Raw genomic sequence first — 20,797 nt, 5'->3', positions numbered from 1 at the left:
TGTACCATAGATCTAATTCCCTAAGAGCCAGGTTGTATACTTGCTTCCTGCGTAACCAGAGATTGGACATTCAGTGTTGATTTGCCTACGAGTACTCATTTGCCTTACAAGTGCATTCAAATGATAAATGTAAGATAAATATTCTACGTACCTTTTGCTATATTAAATATTTGATTATTACCTTTGACTGGAACCGATTTCATTGTGGAAAGTGTTCATCATATTTAGATATCGTGTACTGTATGGCCAGTAGTTAAAGTACATAAAGCGGTAGTGGTTTAATGATACCATACTTATCAATACAGTCAGGGAATTGTACCCCTCAGTTGCAATTGGTCCTTCGAGCCGGAGGGTAATTAGTGTAATATTAATATAGTGGTATTAATATTGAAATGGCCTATGATGAACACTCCACGAAACGGTCCTCCTAAAGTAGAACGCCCGCAGCGTAGACGGCAGCCACCTCAGTACTTAGAGGATTACGCTGCCAGTATACTACCTAGCCTTCTACAAACGGTAAACGCGGTAAAAGTAGAAAGTAAAATTATGTCCGACCCTATCAACCAGGATACCCCGACCACAGAGGCCCTAGTGGGTTCTAATGTAACTGACCAAGCTCACGGTGGGGACCAGGAGGGAACTGACACGACTTTACCCCCCGCCAAGACCGAAGAAGTAGTCCCCGAAGAGCTCCGGGAGGAAGACAACCCTCCAGAGATGGAACTCTGCACGGAACAAGATGAGGAGAGCGCCAAGGAGATAGAGCTCCAGGACTCCCCGCAGGGGAACGCATCCCCAACGAGTACTGCCAGGAGCGGATCACCTCAACCAGCGTCTTCCCCCAGCGAGGCGGACAAGATGCTGGCACAGGCGTTCCTCGCCAGCCTAGCAGCCTCTACGGAGCGTGATCGACTCCAAGCACAGACGCTTAGCGAGCGCGAACAACTCCAAGCACAGATGCTTAACGAGCGCGAACATTCTTCCATGGAAAGAGAACGCATTCAAGCGCAGCAACGGAGCGACGAAGATCGTATACGTCTAGAGATTAGACGCCTTCAGACGGAAGAGAATATGGTAAGAGACCACGCCGAAGCCCAGCGCGCCGCCGCCGAAGCCCAGCGCGCCGCTGCCGGTGCCCAAAGAGAAGCAGAGCGCGACATCGCTCTCACCAAGCGCGAAGCCGAGCGCGACCGATTACAAGCGCAGCTAATGGAGCAGCTGATCGCCAGGGCGACACCCCCTCCCTCCACACGGGGTTCCAGGGCCTCGTCAAGACACGGGTCAAGGGCACCCTCCCCTAACCGATTAAGCGACCCTGAGCCCGAACACCAGAGAGAGCCTATACCCCCCTCCGAACTCCTTCCCCGACTGGTCCCAGTGAGACCCAGCTACAAGGAAGGAACGGCGTACACCGCGGAGAGGCTAAATAGACGACTACAGGATCTAGATGACCTGACAGAGGAAGAAGAGGGAGAGGAGGAGAGTCAAGCCCGACAGCAGCACATTACTCCACAGGACCAGGAGGTCCAGTACAGCCCAGGCTATACCCCCGCGGCTCTGCGCTACAGACCCCCGACTCTATTCACGGGTGAGCATGACGCACGACCAGTCCCGAGGAATAGCACCTGGACCAGCGGGCCATGGTACCCTGCCGGTACCAGCCCACCGAGAGGCGTAAGAGGAGACTCGCCTAGGAGGCCTCTCTTCCAACGCTCACCGATGTGCCAGCCATCCACGGCGTCATACATTGGCACACCGACGTTTCCAGACTTCACCCATGAGAACCGAGCACAGTACACTGAGCTACGGATGTGCTTAGAGACAATGATGGTGGATGTAGCTGATGAACGCCACAAGTATGCTATCCTATTGAAGCACCTGAAAGTGCCCAGAGCGCACAACATAGCGCTAGCTTATGCCACCTCTACGACCCCATACACCGCGGCTCTAGCAGCACTAGACCAAAGATATGGACGTATATGGGATTACGTAATACAAGAGATAAGGCATATTGACCGCCTACCCCCAGCAACAGACAATCGCTCACTAGACGACCTGTCTATCAAAGTACAGTCCCTGGTAGGGATGCTGGGGGCGCAACGAGAAAAGGGTATGCATGAACTATACGCAAACTCGAATGTCGAGAGGATTTTAGAGAAGCTGCCGCCCGCCCGACAGGAGCGCTTCAGGCGGCAAAGAGACCACCGTGATCCTAACGGTCCCGAGCCATCCCTCCTAGACCTAGCCGACTTCCTGGCGAGAGAAGTCAGCAGCCTACGGTTGGATACGTTCGTACGGAGCACACCAAGCTCCAGAGAGGGACCTAGGAGAGCAAACGATGGCCGAAGATCGGTGACCAGCCCCTGGCGTCAAGTTCAAAGGTACCGACGAGACATGTCCGTACTAGCCCCGGCTCCGCTCAGGGATACGGCTACCGAAATGAGAGTGGCACTATTTGTTCACCGTGCATATAAATATGGCGCAAGTAAATGTAGAAGTCCCTTAGTCCCTTACCCTTCTTCCCAACTTAGTAACAGAACGTGAAGCCTCACCCACGATACGACGTGCGGTGAAGTATGGCCTGTTTGGCCTTAGAATAGCATCGAGACCTCGTGCGAATTAATAACTGAATTGTCAGAGTTTGGCACTGTACCGTCGAGTGCGACGTAGTTCTATTAAGTAATAATAGTCTATCGTGTATGGTGCATCGTGCGGTTAGAGTTCTAAAGTGACCAGCATCTCCAACGCTTCCTCGTGTTATTTAGAGTCTTATCCAGGTTGGGCCGACCACATGGCGCTTTCATCTGAGGAGATCTAGGCGAGGACCGAGGGACCTGTACACTGGATTACCTACCCGACGACTGCTGAGCCCTATGCGGCTGGAATATATATTTGCTTTGGTACTGTGATTTGTGGAGCGGATAATCGCCGACGCCTGTGAGTGTTGGATTTACCCCCGAGAGGAGTCAAGTTGAGTCGGCGCTCAGAGAGACTGAGGTCGCCTAGCTTCTTCTTCACTGTGGAGCTACAGCCTACAAGAGAACCAAGGTGTATTCATCTGCGGATCAAGAGTCTATCGCACTGTCTTCTGTACTTGAAGTCTCCCTAGATATCGTTGACCAGACGGTCTACTACCGACGGCTCTCCTACCCCCCCTACCGGCTTACAACCGGGAGGACCCCCTCCAGAATATCCCGCTATATCATTAAGTGTACCATAGATCTAATTCCCTAAGAGCCAGGTTGTATACTTGCTTCCTGCGTAACCAGAGATTGGACATTCAGTGTTGATTTGCCTACGAGTACTCATTTGCCTTACAAGTGCATTCAAATGATAAATGTAAGATAAATATTCTATGTACCTTTTGCTATATTAAATATTTGATTATTACCTTTGACTGGAACCGATTTCATTGTGGAAAGTGTTCATCATATTTAGATATCGTGTACTGTATGGCCAGTAGTTAAAGTACATAAAGCGGTAGTGGTTTAATGATACCATACTTATCAATACAGTCAGGGAATTGTACCCCTCAGTTACAAAAACCAACACCTGCCTCTCGTCTTATCCGTTCTGCACTGCACCTGGGTCCTACACTCCTACCAGCTCGTAACAGTCATCACCTTCAGCAAACTGAAACCTCACTTAGAATTCAGCTCCTCAATGCACGCCTGGATGATCAGTTGCCTTTGAATGCATTTCTTTGTTGTTACCCTAGTGGGAGTATTTTTTTTTTTTTTTTACAATTCCATTATGATTTTATGTATTTAACAATAATTAGACATTATAGATGTCTCTGCAATGTGGTCTCTTTGTCTTCCTTGTATTCTTTTTCATATCCACTAGATGGAGATCGGTAGAATTAAAGCACTGATATTCAGGATCTAGTAATCTTAAAGTCTGGATCAGGGTGATCTTATCCTGGATTGCTTTGAAATACCGGGACAAACTCTGTCTGATCCTGGCCAGGGCCCAGGAGTTAAAAACTTTTAATCCCCATCTGATCCGATCAGATTTTGAAATCTCATTTTGTGATCCAGGATCAGACCTGTACTATTTTGAGAAGCAAAAGTAACAAAACATAACATTATCTGTATAATTGCAATATATGTTATCTTTTAACAAACTGAGTACAACTTTAAAACACAGAATACATAAACAGTATAGTATACAAAGTACACTTTTAGAAAACACACTTCAGTATACTTTTCTTTGACTTGGCCAGATGTCTTTATTTTTTGTTTAATCCTTTCTATTGTTGTCCTGGTCGACTCTGCTGACATCGGTTGCACTGTGCGGTGAATTCCTCCAGAGCTGCGGCTGGTTATGGGATGTTTCTCTTGTCTTGTGCAGAGGGCCGTCTCACCAGGCCGGATTAGCAGGCGAGACAGAGACTCCTTGTGTAAACGTTTGGGGTTTTGCTCTCACCTGGGAGCAAAAACCCTGGCGTTGCCCAACGGTAATTACCTGTCTTTCTGCCCTGATTACCCTAATTGGTACCTGGTGTGTATAGTTTACTTTGATTTTATATGTCCTCCCTGTTTACTACTCAGATTGTCTACCCGTGAGTACACTGTTGCTAGTTTAAGACTTATCGCTCCTGCCCTTGAGGAATAAGTCCGTTCGACCATTGCATTGTTGTTGTGCGTAATTATCCTTGAATGTGTACTTTCATGCGTGCGTCTGCAGCAACATCGTATCCCGTTTTGGAGACTTGCTTTCTCCCATTTGTTTTCCCTGTTTAGTGCTTTGTTTTCGTATAGCGTTTTGCAGAGACTGTGTCTCTCGCCTTTTCTTTGCTACGTGCTACAACTTTATTCGCTACTCAGAAATAAAGACTTTGTTATATTGTGAAGATCAACCCCTGCATTCCGTCTCCTCTGTTCTACACTGCGCCTGGGTCCAACACACCTATCCCAACTCTCACACCTTGTCCTTCCAACACAGTAAATGGTGTGAATTTCATCGGAGGATGTTGTTCCCAGATTTAGCACCTCAGACTCAGATTTTCAACTGTTTCTAATTTTAATTGGATATATTTAAAGAGCTATTTAAAAAGTTCTCAAGGTCGATTGTGCAAAAACCCAAGGATTAGCTGCTTGTAATGTGATGATATGACCTTCAGTGTTAAATGGTAAATGGTGCATTTATATAGCTTTACAATTTGTTCCTCACATTTTACCCACTCACACATTCACACACCAACGGCAGAGGCAACCATGCAAGGTGCCAACCTGCTCATCGGGAGCGATTAGGGGTTAATAAGTGTCTTGCTCAAGGATACTTCGACACGCTGCCGGGAGGAGCGGGAATCGGGTGAAGGCAGATGGACACATCTGACCTAGAAATACTGTCCTCCTTGTACGTCCACCAGATGAACGTCCTAGGAGGACCTGTGTGAATATGAGTTGTCTGGCTGCTCAGTGCCCACAGTGTCAGCACTGTGCTTCAAGGGGAAACGCATTTCATTTGATCTGACCTTTATTTTTGACCTGGACTCATTCATATTTCCTATTGGTTTATTTTAATTTTTTTTAAACGAGAACAAAAATTACATTTCAGACAGAACCAAGATTTGTATCAATAACAATGAACTTGCACAAGTTTCATCTGTGAAGTTTTTAGGTGTCATTATACAACGGCATGCAAATTTCTCGATTCTGATTGGCTGAAACAGTCCATTTACACGTATGTGTATCTGTCACAATCCACGCTCCTGGTCCCAGGACCCGCCCACAACCGAATCACATCACTCCGGCGTGCGGATTTTTTGGAAAAACAAGATGGCGGACAATAATCTTTAACAAATGGATATGTTGATAGCGTCATAACGACTAAATATAAAGCGATTCTGTCACGGCGAATGTCTTAGTACTTTAAACAATGTTGGATGATGTAATTGATGGGTCATGAGTCATTGTAGAACAAAAGAAAAATCGCGGATTGATTGATTGATTATTTGCAATTTTTTTTTTAATTTTTTCTTCCTTCCCCCTGACTGCAGAGCTCACTCTCACACTGTCTGGCACACCCACCCACACACACACACACACACACACACACATACACACACTCCTGTCTGCAACGGCGGAGGAGAGTCAGACTGAGAGAGAGCTGGGTGTTGCGCTGTTTTAAGTGAGCATGGCCTATTGAATTGATTGATTGGTTGATTGCTAATTTTATTACTGTACGCCTGGTTTCCAACTGGTTAAGTTTAGGCCCTCTAAAGTAGGTTTAAAAAAATTAATAAAAAAATAGGGCGAAAACTTTTTTTTCCCTATAGGGCAAAGAGAACTTTTGTTTGACCTACTTTCTATAGAAGCATCTAAGAATGAAGTTCTATAGAAAGTAGGTCTGCATACCCTTAACAATTGTGTGTATTGAGCCATACTGTATTGTACCCTTTCTGCATCTGGTAATAAAATGTTCAATCAATCATTCCAATAACACACAGTTGGATGTAATAAAAAAAGTCAACCAACGAACTAGATTCTTGTACCGGATCTCCTCTCTGGTAAACAAGAATACCCTGAAGACTCTGGCAGGAGCACTCATTCAAGGGTACTACGACTATGCGTGCACCTCATGGTACCAAAGCACCTCAAAGGCGCTTAAAACAAAATTACAAACATCACAAAACAAACTGGTCAGACTACTACTTGACCTTACCCCCAGAACCCACCTCACCCCTGCCCACTTTGACAACCTAGGATGGCTTAGAGTAGACGACAGAGTACAGCAACTTGCAATGGGCCTGGTCTACAAGATACACTATACGACTAAGGTACCCATGTACATGTCAAAATACTTCCCAAAGGTCAGTGAATACCACAACCACTACACCAGAGGAAGCTCAACAAATCATGTTAAACCCAGATTCGGCTCAAACAAGGGACTAAATACGTTTCGCAATTATGCCACATCAATGTGGAACGCCCTACCTAAAGCTGTAAAGGAATGTGAATCCCTACCCACATTCAAAACCGCTCTTAAAGAGCACCTACGGGAGGCTGCAATTCTAAACTGGCCACCGTAAATGCCCAAAACCCCCACCACCCCCTAATAGACAGTCTCCTCCCCACCGCATGTATATATTCCCTCCCCGCCGTATGTATATCTCTCTCCCACCCACCCACCCCCTCCTAATGTACAGTCCCCTCCCCATCATATGTATATACTCTGTCAGGATCTAGGGGTAACAGTACTGTATATTTGAATACCGTTTGTCACAAATGTATCAGTACTAAATACCTATATGTCCCTATGCCATAAATGTCTATATGAATTGAAAATGGGGGACCCTGATGGAAACAAGACTAACGTCTTTCTCAGGTCTGCATCCCCTTAACAATTGTGTGTATTGAGCCGTACTGTATTGTACCCATTCTGCAATCTGTTAAATAAAGTTTTCATTCATTCATTCATTCATCATGTGTTAGTTTGTTGGATGCACTTCCGAGCTGCTTCCACATGGAGGCAACTTCTCTCAATCATTCCAATAACACACAGTTGGATGTGTTAGTTTGTTGGATCCGTTGGATGCACTTCCGAGCTGCTTCCACATGGAGGCAACTTGTCTTTTTTGTTGTTGTGGGAACTACTTTTTCTGGCGGATGGTTTTTTCAATAAATCTTCGATTAATGTGTGTTTATTGTATAGCAATACGGTTGGATGAATGTGGCAGTTGTATAAAAGCATTACACCACTTGCAGTCGTGATTTGTGAACAATAAACCATGCCTAGGGGGGTCTAACAACCCTCGGCTGCGCCTCGGGCCTAACGACCACCCCTAGGCATGGTTTATTGTTCACAAACCACTCCTCTGCGTGATGTAATGCTTAAATATCGATGAGAAACTCTGCTTTAAGAATCATTGTGAAATTGTTTGCAAGAAGGTTTCAAAATCGTTGGGCATTATAAAAAGGGTTAAAAACCAATTAAAGAACCAGACCAGGTTATAGAATAGAATAGAATAGAATAGAAATACTTTTATTATCCCATGGGAAATTAGACACTGCAAATCGCTCAACATTTAGACAGGACAGGTCACAAATTAGAATAATAACACAAATCAAATCAAGTTGCCTATAGGATAAGAGTAGAGTAAAATAAAATAGGATAAAATGAAATGAAATAAAATAGACAGAAATAAATACAGTAAGAATACTGAATACTGTTCCAAGTCATTCTTCTTAAAGGACCAGACTCTCTGACATGTGGTTCCAAGTCATTCTTCTTAAAGGACCAGACTCTCTGACATGTGGTTCCAAGTCATTTTCCTTAAAGGACCAGACTCTCTGACATGTGGTTCCAAGTCATTTTCCTTAAAGGACCAGACTCTCTGACCTGTGGGTTCCAAGTCATTCACCGTGATGTCGTTATTTTCTGCAGTATGACATTTTAGTCAGATGTGGTGACGTCTTACAAGTCCACACATACAGTGGCGGACTGGCCATCGGGACGTTCGGGACGAATCCCGATGGGCCGGAACCAAAGTGGGCTGGTAAAAAAAAAAAAAAAAAAAAAATCTTTACTTTTTTTTTTTTACTTTTTTTTTTTAACTTTTTTTTTTTTGGGCCAGTGTGTGGGCCAGAGTGTGGGCCACTAATGTGGGCCGGTGTGTGGGCCAGTGTGTGGGCCAGTGTGTGGGCCAGTGTGTGAGTCGGTGTGTGGGCCACTAATGTGGGCCAGTGTGTGGGCCGGTGTGTGGGCCAGTATGTGGGCCGGTGTGTGGGCCGGTGTGTGGGCCAGTATGTGGGCCGGTGTGTGGGCCGGTGTGTGGGCCAGTATGTGGGCCAGTCTGTGGGCCGGTGTGTGGGCCAGTGTGTGAGTCGGTGTGTGGGCCACTAATGTGGGCCAGTGTGTGGGCCGGTGTGTGGGCCAGTGTGTGGGCCAGTATGTGGGCCGGTGTGTGGGCCGGTGTGTGGGCCAGTATGTGGGCCAGTGTGTGGGCCGGTGTGTGGGCCAGTGTGTGGGCCAGTGTGTGGGCCACTAACGTGGGCCAGTGTGTGGGCCGGTGTAGTGTGTGGGCCGGTGTAGTGTGTGGGCCAGTGTGTGGGCCGTATGTGGGCCGGTGTGTGGGCCGGTGTGTGGGCCAGTGTGTGGGCCGGCAATAAAACAATAAACAAGTTGCATAAACTAAATCAGATAAAAAATTATCACAGTTCTGGTTTGCCTTAAGATGCAGTTTAAGATGGGTCTTGAACATGGAGTATGTAGGGCACTCTCTAATCACAACTGGTAGGCTATTCCAGTAGTTACCACTTTTAACAGAGAACACAGTTTTTGCAATGGTAGTATACCGAAAAGGCACCTTACAGTCCCCTCTACTGATGGCCCTGGTGGTAATGCCAGTGTCTGCTTTCTGTTGGATGAACTCATTCAATGGGGGAGGGGCAAGTCCATGCAGAACCTTGTACATGAAGCAAGTATATTTGAAAACTTGGAAATTCTCGAAAATTAGCATGTTATATTTTTCTAAAACATTACAGTGATGAAATGAAATTGGTTTCCTATCAAATACTTTTATGGCTTTTTTGTAGAGTAATTCTATTGGTGTAAGAGTAGTGACATATGAAAGAGACCAGTTGATAAAACAGTACTCGATGTGTGATAAAATCATTGAATGCAGAAACATCCTTGCAGCATTAACTGGCAGGCAGGGCCTGATCTGCCTGAAGTTTTCGATGTTAAACTTGACTGTGTTTGTCACTTTCTTCACATGACTTTTTGAAGGTCAATGTAGAGTCCAATGTGACCCCAAGATACTTGAATTAATGTACAATGTCCAGCTCCGCCTCTCCCAGAAACACATTAGAGTGAGTGACCTCTACTGGTGACTTTGTGAACATCATACACACTGTTTTCTTGGTGTTAAGTGAAAGACATGCTTTTGTTAGCCAGTCTTGAATGAGACATGAGACATCAGTGAATGAGATTCACGTTTCCTCCCAACCGCGAGTAGGCCTAGAAGCGCAGAAATGGAGAATGCAAAAAAAGAAAGGGTGGAGCTGAAAATGCTAGAATAAAAAAACTAAAATTGCTAGTAAAAGACGCAGAACAATGTTCTAAAATTACAGACATGTTTAGTAGAGGAAGGGCTGGCGTTAGAATAGCTGCTGCTGCTAATGATGATGAAGTTCAAGTGGAAGGAACCAACAGTAACATGACAGGTGCGTGCAGTAGCCTAGTGCATATTCTACTGTTGGTATCTGCCGGTTCATGAGGGCTAGCTAGCCTATACTAGCTCTTGCAGTGATTTCAGTCATTCTATTACAAGACAATGTGCTTTCCGTATTCCTGATTCCTTACAGCACGTGGACGTAAATAGTCGTGACTCGTGACGTTTTTTCTCTGACTAAAAGTTTAGTTAGCAATGTTAGGACTAGTGCCCACCACAGCATCAGAAGCTAAAGTGCTAACCTAGAGAGCCAATCAGAACCTAGGACGGGCTGCAAATTAATCGGCTACTAATATTATAATAGTAAATACTCAAATAAAATACTATTATGTTCCCTTCCAAATTTTCATGTTGATATAATATTGGTAATCTAATTGATTGAATTGATTAGTTGCCATTTTACATGCTTAAATAAGATGTACCTTAGAATTCCCAACTGTTAGCCATGTTCTCGATCTGTATATGATTAGTCTCATCTACATGTTTGTAAATAACCACAGCTAACTAGCTTAAGCTAACAACTAGGTCAACTACTACCCCGTAGTTAAACAAATGTGATTGCATATAACAGCTAACTGCTACAGCTAAGTTGGTAGTTAGCCTATTCCATTCATGTTGAATGTATTTATGAAGGTTGTTGATGGTGGTTGGCGCTGATTAGCAGACATGATTCTGTCAGTCTGCCACAGGGCAGCTGTGTTTGCTGATGCTGCTCACGACCACCAGTAGCGTATGACTGTGTGAGTGTGAATGCTTGATGGTTTCTGTGAAGCGCTTTGTGGAACAATGCTGATACAGTTAAGAATGAGTAATTCGCTTTTGGTTTTTAAGAAAATGGTTTGTAAAGCTATTTTTGAAAACTACAAGGGTGAATAATACTGTTTTCTTTTGCTATTTTCTTTTAGAATACTGTTTTGGAGTCTTAATTTTTTTAATTTTTGTTAAGAATATAGGGCAGGCATATATAAGCATTATGCTTCAGTCTGTACCTTTTCAGTCACTGTAAAATCAAATATTGTTAAATGATGGTGTATATTGTATTGTGTGAGATGATGACTGAATAAACTACTACTACTACTACTACTTTGGGTGTTTTCAAAAGGCTGAAAAACGCTGTATGAATTCAAGCCAGAGAAAACAGGCTCTTGGAATGGGTGTCTGGGAGGAAGTGGGGGGTCTTTCGATGTTGATTAAACGGCAAGCAACTAATGTCATGAGTGCCAAATTAAAGGACAATAAATCCAATCTAACTGAAATTGTGTAGCACAGACCTTTCTATTAGGGATGCTCGATATTGGCTTTTTTATCGATACCGATATACCGATATTGTCCAACTCTTAATTTCCGATACCGATATCAACCGATACCGATATATGCAGGGTTTCCCGCCCCAAAAAATGGAATAATTTCAGGTCATTAACATTACATATCTCTTGTTGTGGAATTAACACAACATTATGCATACTTTTGACAATAAATAAAATCAGAATTTGTTCTTACTTGCTTGCCTGGGTAAATAAAGGTTATAGAAATGTAAAAAACTATTTAAAAAAAAAAAAACGATACCGATATTTTCCGATATCACATTTTAATGCCGATATCGGCCGATAATATCGGTAGGCAGATAATATCGGACATCCCTACTTTCTATGGATCAAAACCTCAATATTATTATGGTGTAGTTAATACTTCATGTATCCTTAATGCCTAGGCTAATGAGGCACTAAGATGTTAGTAAAAGAAAAAAACATATGCCAATGACAGGAAGTAACGGTATATGTATGTGTGTATCTGTGTGTGTGTGTGTGTGTGTGCACTGTGCATGAGTGCACATCTATTGGCGGTGTGTAGATTTGGTCTCCCTGATTTTGACTCCTTAGCCACAGCCTTGGGTTGTTTAAAAGTGGACAAGTGTTTCATAATGGCCGTTGTGTGGGCCGGTTTCGGGGCCGGTGTGTGGGCCGGTGCGTGGGCCGGTGTGTGGGCTGGTGCGTCTGAATGTCCCGGGCTGAATTTGTGTCCCAGTCCGCCACTGCACACATATGAACGTTTTATAGTCTCATTTACATTTACATTTAGTCAGACACTTTTATCCAAAGCGACTTACAAGGTCTGTACGACAGGTCATCAGGAAGGGTTAGTTAGGGTTAGATATATATATGTATATATTATTAAGTGCGTCTTTAGTCAACGGCGAAATATTGGAACAGGATTCGGCTGTCCTAACTGGGGTGGGTAGTTCATTCCACCATTGTGGGGCAAGGACTGAGAATAGGCGGCTTCTCTTTGATGACCCTCCCGGAGCTTGGATAGGAGTCTCTTAATACGTAGACTTAATCAAAGCAATAGCACATGCTTTCAGCTGCTCGACTCCCAGACTCTGGAACTCCCTGCCCCCACATGTCCGACAGTCTGACTCCATAACAACATTTAAATCACAACAAAAAACTGTTTAAACTTGCATATTCAACCTGTGTCACTGTTCTATACCCAGTTTTTTTCTTTCTTTTTTACTTTACCGTTTTATACTTCATGTTGTTTGTTTTGTTTTTTAACTTAGACTTTTAACTGTCTTGCTTTGTTTTTATGATCTGTAAGGTGACCTTGGGTGTCGTGAAAGGCGCCCCCAAATAAAAATTTATTATTATTATTATTATTATTATTATTATTATTATTATTATTATTATTATTATTATTATTATTATTATTATTATTATTATTATTATTATTATTATTATTATTATTATTATTATTATTATATGTTCTGTGTGTCGACTTTTAACTGTCTTAGCAGAATTTTTATTGTTTATTCTTATTCATTGTGTCTATATGTATGAAATTGCTCATAAACCATTTGTTTTGTAAGCTTGTCGTCGCTGTAGATGAGGGTAACCTCAGTGTCTTAGGAGTTGAACTAAAAGTTTGAAATGATTAATGAAATGCTGAGCAAATGGTTGCAAACCATCAGTGGTGGAAGAAGTACACCGATCCTATACTTAAGTAAAAGTAGAAATACACAGATAAATGAGTACTCTGGTAAAAGTAAAAGTCCTCCATTAAAATTTTACTTGAGTAAAAGTAGAGACACTTTTGCTATTGAATGTACTTAAGTATCTAAAGTAAAAGTATGCATTCTACATAACGTTTGTGTATTGCAGTGCTTAGCATTCAATCCTCAATCCACTGACCTTTATAGGTCATGTTAAAGTGTTATGTGGTCCAGTTATGCTGCTCTGATTATGTCCTCTGTGAAAGTATATAATCTTCATACATTTTTGCCATATTTTCTATGCAAAATCTTTTTCTAGTAACTAGTAATGGATGGGTTCAGATAAATGTAGTGGAGTAAAAAGTACAATATATCCTTTGAAATGTAGTGGAGTAAAAGTATAAAGTTCCCTAAAATCAAAATACTCACGTAAAGTACAAGTAGCTCGAAATTGTACATACAGTACTTAAGTAAAACTACTTTTCACCACTGCAAACCATACATTATATCAAAAGTTATGAGTTTCGCCGCATGTAACTGGACAACTTAGACGGCGTAGACACATGCAGCATGAGGCCTCATAATATTTGATACGACATACGGTTCACAAACAATTCCCCTCAGTCTCCATCCGTCATGTGTTCATCATCCAGCAGGACACTATCATGTTTTAATTAGACATTTTCTGAAACTAGAATTACGTCGGCCAATATGACATCAATTCAGAAAACGACCGACAGTGATGTGAAATTTAAAGCTTTTTTATTTTCCACCCACCCCTCCATCTTGTAATTATACTGTGTTCACCTGGTGTTTCCAGGTGACAAGGACACTGCTAGCTCCCACCCACCCAACCGCGTCTATACTTTCCGTAGCCGCATTTCTGCAGGACGCTCTCTGATTGGCCGACGTCAGTTTCTACACTGGTTAAGCTTAGGCACTCTTTCGAAGTAGGTTAAGGTTAGAGTTTGTCTTAGAGCGTGACGGCAAGTTCTTTCGACGGTTAAGCTTAGGCACTCTTTCGAAGTTGGTTAAGGTTAGAGTTTGTCTTAGAGCATGGCGATAGAACGCCAGGTAGTTTGCAGGCTGTTCGACGCGGAAATGGGCAAAGAAACAGCTCGTCACGCGATTGGGCAAACATGTCAGTGGCCAATCAGAGAGCGTCAGTCAGTGGCCAATCAGAGAGCGTCCTGCAGAAATGCGGCTACGGAAAGTATAGACGCCACCCAACCACCCCCAATGTACAGTTCCCCCCACCTACCCAACCTTCCCCCACCCCACCTACCCAACCTCCTCCAATGTACAGTTTCTTCCCCCTCAAATGTATATACTCTTTTTTTAGACTATTTTTGTACTCACAAACAGTACTGTATATTTGTAGATCTGGTATGTCATAAATGTCTAGATGTAACAGTACTGTCTATCTGTATGTCATGTACGTCATATATGTTATGATGAATTGAAAATGGGGGACCCTGATGTAAACAAGACGAAAGTCTTTCTCTGGTCTGCATCCCCTTAACAATTGTGTGTATTGAGCTGTACTGTATTGTACCCATTCTGCAATCTGTTCAATCAATCAATCAATGTGTGACACAGTATCAAGAAAAAGGATTGGTCCGTCGATTTTGATTGGAAAACAGGCAAGTCAGTTGTTCTTTCTGTTCACACTTATCTTTGTTACAATGAGGATGAGCTAGCTTAGTCCATATATATGTATTATTTATTATCTTTGTTACAAGGAGAATGAGCTAGCTAAGTAGTTTAGTCCATATATATGTATTATTTATTATCTTTGTTACAAGTATAATGAGCTAGCTAAGTAGTTTAGTCCATATACTGTATATGTATTATTTATTATCTTTGTTACAAGTATAATGAGCTAGCTAAGTTTTTGCCGCAATGTTCCGTAACCTGGAAACAGATCTACAGCGGCGAAAGTGGGGCGGGGACAAAAAAGCGAACAGGTCAAAAGGACAAGTGAGTCATCATCGTGACATCAGCGTCAGAACGGCGACTTCATACACCCCCCCCCCCCCCCCCCCCCAGAGACTTGGTAGCCGAAGCCCCTCCCCCTCACCTGTACACCATGGCGGTGTTGTCCACCAGCAACAGGTCGCACTCCCGCAGGTAGAGCTCCAGCCGGCGCCGCTCCACCATCTGGTGCGCCGCCTCCAGGATCTGCGAGGCCAGCGCCTCGGACTCGCTCCTCTGCGCCGCGCCCTTCTGGGACGCCCGGCCGCCGGCCTTGGTCAGGGTGCCCGCGGAGGACGAGGACGAGGAGGAGGCTTTGGGTTTCTTGCTGATGCCGTAGAGATCCTCCACCGAGAACTTCCCCTTCCCGCCCCCGCCGCCCGAACGCCCGCCGAACATGACCATCAACCTCCCTCTTCGCCGGTCGGGGGGGAAATCAAAGGCTCGTCGCGTTTAGTTTTCCTAGTATTTACCTGCCTCCTCTGCGGCGGCAGGTAAAAATAGTTTTCAGATTTCTATATCCAGGTTTAGAAAAAACAACAAGAGAAAAACCACAATGAGACGGGTCCTGTTTGTTGACGACTCGCTGAGGACTTCAAAAATATCCAGCCACGAGGAACGGTGTCACTCAGCCTCAGCGGCAGAACAGAGGATTCAAAGCTCCTGTGAAGTGTCAACAAGTCTCAAGTTTACTCCAAACTGGAGACCGATCGCTGTCATCTCACCTGACAACAAGCCACCCAGGATCCAGCGCCTCACAATCCAATGGTAATGGACCGACTGAGACTCCACTTAAACATGGGAGGGAGAGAGGGAGGGAGAGAGAGAGGGAGAGAGATAAAGTAATCTGTATCTTTCTCCCTTCATCTCTCAAATGAAGGACAGAGGGGGATTTGTGGTGGGGAGGCCCCCGCCTCCGGTTTACATCCGCTCAGATTAACAGAACGACCCGGATGAAAGTACATGTGGTGCTTTTATCATCTGGTTATCGGTTCTTTGAGGGTTGTTGAGAGAGAGAGAGGGAAAGGGAGAGAGAGGGAGGCTCGCTGACCTTGTGTTGGCATTCAAGAGCAGCCCCTCTCTATAGAGAAATAAATAAATATCTATCTATTGATTGATTGATTGATTGATTGGACATTTTATTAACAGATTGCAGAATGGGTACAATACAGTACGGCTCAATACACACAATTGTTAAGGGGATGCAGACCAGAGAAAGACTTTCGTCTTGTTTACATCAGGGTCTCCCATTTTCAATTCATCATGACATTTATGACATACATGACATACAGATAAACAGTACTGTTACATCCAGACATTTATGACATACAAGATATACAGATATACAGTACTGTTTAAGAGACAGAGATCATAAAAGAAAATATATACATTCGTGGGGGAAGAAACTGTACATTGGAGGGGGTTGGGTGGGTGGGTGGGTGGGGGGGTGGGGTTGGACATTTACCAGGGCCAGTTTTGAATTGCAGCCTCCCGTAGGTGCTCTTTGAGAGCAGTTTTGAAGGAGGGTAGGGATTCACATTATTTTACGGCTGTGGGTAGGGCGTTCCACATTGTTGTGGCATAATTGTGAAACGTGTTTAGTCCCTTGTTTGAGCCGAATCTGGGTTGAACGTGATTTGTGGAACTCCCTCTGGTGTTGTGGTCGTGGAATTCACTGACCTTTGGGAAGTATTTCGACATCTGTCTGTCTGTCTGTCTGTCTGTCTGTCTGTCTGTCAAAGTTTATTGGATAGGTGCGCATCATTATATACAGACGGGTCACATGGTACATGTACAGCGCACTTCACTGGCTATTACTGCTGTACAGCCACACAGCACCTCACTGGCTGGTGTACAGTGTTTATCATCACAGTCTCACATGACGACATTAAAGGCACATTTCCACAATTGAGAGAATTATACTTCAACATGAACACGAACAACTATCTTCCAAACCCATAGAAGAGTGCTAAAATGAATGTGCATAGCAAATTAGAACCGCCCGGTTGTGTGATAGTAAAGGGTTAACCTTCTGTCGTGTGGCAGTGAAAGGGTCAGCCCCCCTCCTACATCTCAGACCTTCTATCCCCCTATTCCAACACCAGGTCCCTCAGGTCAGCCGATCAGAGGCTCCTGACAGTCCGGAGGTCTAACCTTGGGCTCAGGGGGGGGCCGTGCCTTTGCTGTCGCAGCCCCTGAACTGTGGAACAGCATCCCCACCTCCATTAGGCTCGCCCCCTCGACAGATGCCTTCACGTGACTAAAAACCCACTTCTACTTATTAGCTTTTCCCGATGTTCACTGACTCATGCCCTGTTTTCCTGTGTGTTTGCCTGTGTGTCCTCCCGTAAAACTGAGATGTGATTGTTGTCTATATGTTGTCTAGATGTATCTATGTGGTATCTACCCTCTGTACAGCACTTTGGTTGACATGTGTCGTGTTTAAATTGGCTCTATAAATAAATCTGATTGATTGATTGATCGTTTTGCTATAACCCCTGGACTGCTCCAGTGAATCTGCTCAGAGGTCAACAACCGACTTCCACGTGTGAATGAACATGAAGTGAGAGAACAATGGACACTGGGTGAGTAAAGGTTAAAAATAAATAAATAAATACAGTTGGACGTGTCATGTGAGTTGACGACCAGCCCCCCCCCCCCCCCCCCCCCCCCCCCCACCCGCAGCTGTCTGCCAGTCAGCCTGCTATTTCCATTCGATGGATACACTGCTGCAGTTACTGAACCCAGGGTCTGGGTGCAGTTACAGGGTCTCTACACTGCTGCAGTTACAGGGTCTCTACACTGCTGCAGTTACAGGGTCTCTACACTGCTGCAGTTACAGGGTCTCTACACTGCTGCAGTTACAGGGTCTCTACACTGCTGCAGTTACAGGGTCTCTACACTGTGCAGTTACAGGGTCTCTACACTGCTGCAGTTACATGGTCTCTACACTGCTGCAGTTACAGGGTCTCTACACTGCTGCAGTTACAGGGTCTCTACACTGCTGCAGTTACATGGTCTCTACACTGCTGCAGTTACAGGGTCTCTACACTGCTGCAGTTACAGGGTCTCTACACTGCTGCAGTTACAGGGTCTCTACACTGTGCAGTTACAGGGTCTCTACACTGCTGCAGTTACAGGGTCTCTACACTGCTGCAGTTACAGGGTCTCTACACTGCTGCAGTTACAGGGTCTCTACACTGCTGCAGTTACAGGGTCTCTACACTGCTGCAGTTACAGGGTCTCTACACTGCTGCAGTTACAGGGTCTCTACACTGCTGCAGTTACAGGGTCTCTACACTGCTGCAGTTACATGGTCTCTACACTGCTGCAGTTACAGGGTCTCTACACTGCTGCAGTTACAGGGTCTCTACACTGCTGCAGTTACAGGGTCTCTACACTGCTGCAGTTACAAGGTATCTCTACACTGCTGCAGTTACAGGGTCTCTACACTGCTGCAGTTACAGGGTCTCTACACTGCTGCAGTTACAGGGTCTCTACACTGCTGCAGTTACAGGGTCTCTACACTGTACAGTTACAGCCTGGTCTCTACACTGTGCAGTTACAGGGTCTCTACACTGCTGCAGTTACAGGGTCTCTACACTGCTGCAGTTACAGGGTCTCTACACTGCTGCAGTTACAGGGTCTCTACACTGTGCAGTTACAGGGTCTCTACACTGCTGCAGTTACAGGGTCTCTACACTGCTGCAGTTACAGGGTCTCTACACTGCTGCAGTTACATGGTCTCTACACTGCTGCAGTTACAGGGTCTCTACACTGCTGCAGTTACAGGGTCTCTACACTGCTGCAGTTACTGCCTTTTAGCAGCAGATGATCTGGGATTAAAGTCTGTCTAATCTTTGATTGACCAGGATCACAGAGGCAGCTGGCCAAGGTCAATCTGCCCCCCCCCCCCCCGCATCAATGTTGTCAATGCTCCAATGTTTACCTCCGGGGACGCTGGTCACAGGGAATGTACTCGGAAGAAAACAGATTGCGCGTGGCCACCTGTTTGTAGGGAAGCTGACTTTCAGATTGTAAATCGGGTTAGAGATTAAGATTTTACCTGGTAAAGTAATTGTACTTGTACTTTAACGTAGTAATGCGATCGGAATATTTGGTGAATGGTAAATGGTGCATTTATATATCTCTTTTATCCAAAGCGCTTTACAATTTGTTCCTCACATTTGACCCATTCACTCACAGACGACGGTGCCATGGTCAGTTATCTCCCTCCAAAATCCTCAAGATATCGGCAGCAAAACAAATAGCGTTGTTCTTCCTCTGCTCAGTAAGATCTGTGGTTTGAATCCGACCTCTTGGTCGAGCAGTTTGTCAGAATGTTCAGAATCGGTTATTAATAATAATTCGTTAGAGGCGGCACGGTGGTGTAGTGGTTAACAATGTTGCCTCACAGCAAAAAGGTCCACGGTTCGATTCCCGCTTGGGGACCAGGTTTCCAGTGTTGCCAGGTACCCAGGTGGGGTATCTCCCGGGCCTTTCTGTGTGGAGTTTGCATGTTCGCAAGAATCCCCCCCCCCCCCCCCCGATAAGAGAAACCCAATGGAAAAACATGCACAACAGATCGCTAACGCTGATGAAGACGGGCAGGAGCACTTGGATTGGTCTCCGGGGCATGGTACCTCGCTGACGCCCCTAAAATTGCATGTGTGTGTGTGCCGCCCATTGCATGTGTGTGTCGTTTGCATGCCAAATAAAGACTTCTTCAAAGTCCTCCATTATTATTATTATTATTATTATTATTATTATTATTATAATCATCTAAATGTCTTCTTGCTGCTTGAACTTGTATTTTTGGAGTAATTTTTCAAGTAATCGACATGTTTTCTTTCTTCCAAAAGTTAAAAAGCATTTATTATGATGATGAATAGTTTATGATGAATAGAGTAAGCTCACACACAAAATCCAAACTCAATGACCGAAAAAAGGAATAGGCTGAAGCACATGCTTATTTTTGCCTATCCTTTACAATTCTTAAAAACTAAATATACTTTAATATAAGAAAGAAATTATTGTTAGATGTTATTGTTTTTTTTGTAATCAGATTACTGTACTTCAGTTACATGTAATCCATAACCCCCATCTCTGGTAGCGGGATTATGATGAAAATAATGCATCAGTAGGATGAATTATGTGTGTGTGTGTGTGTGTGTGTCCAGATTGTGTAATTATCCAGGCGAGGGCAGTTCCATGCTAGATTTAGTTTTAGTAATCTGTTACATAACTGCAAAGATCTTAGAATATGGCGCAGAGATAATCTCTGACATTAATGTCCGTCGTTACGACAAAAATAAAATTACAAAAATAAACCAAATAGAACCAGAAACACACATGGCCGCTGGAGAGGGTTGATTAAAGTGTCTTTTATACAGAGGGAATATGATGATTCATGATTAATACATTTATGCAAGTGAACAAATAACAATATACTTCTACACACTCTTTCCTTCTCTCTCTCTCGCTGTGTGTGTGTCTCTATGTCTCTCTCTCTCACTCTCTCTCTCTCTCTCTCTCTCTCTCTCTCTCTCGCTGTGTGTGTCTCTCTCCCTCTGTCTCCCTGTGTGTCTCTCCCTCTCCATCTCTGTGTGTGTGTGTGTCTCTCTCTCTCTCTCTCTCTATCTGTCTCACACACA

The 20,797-nt window shown here is 44.2% G+C and overlaps 1 protein-coding gene across 1 annotated transcript in view; it reads right to left on the bottom strand.

The window, feature by feature from the left end:
• Nucleotides 1-15,542, bottom strand: part of LOC311233764 (voltage-gated potassium channel subunit beta-3) — a gene marked incomplete at both ends in the record, with an annotated part of 120,718 nt that extends 105,176 nt beyond the window's left edge. The window contains one exon of the mRNA XM_084320778.1: nucleotides 15,250-15,542. Within this exon, the coding sequence (XP_084176904.1) occupies nucleotides 15,250-15,542 (293 nt within the window). The remainder of the gene's footprint in view (nucleotides 1-15,249) is intronic.
• Nucleotides 15,543-20,797: the final 5,255 nt, after the last annotated feature.

The sequence above is a fragment of the Notolepis coatsorum genome, assembly GCF_963971535.1.
Source record: "Notolepis coatsorum genome assembly, chromosome: 8".
In the NCBI taxonomy this organism is placed as follows: Eukaryota; Metazoa; Chordata; class Actinopteri; order Aulopiformes; family Paralepididae; genus Notolepis; species Notolepis coatsorum.
The sequence above is the reverse complement of the archived record's forward strand: the minus strand, read 5'-3'. Positions and strand labels throughout refer to the sequence as shown.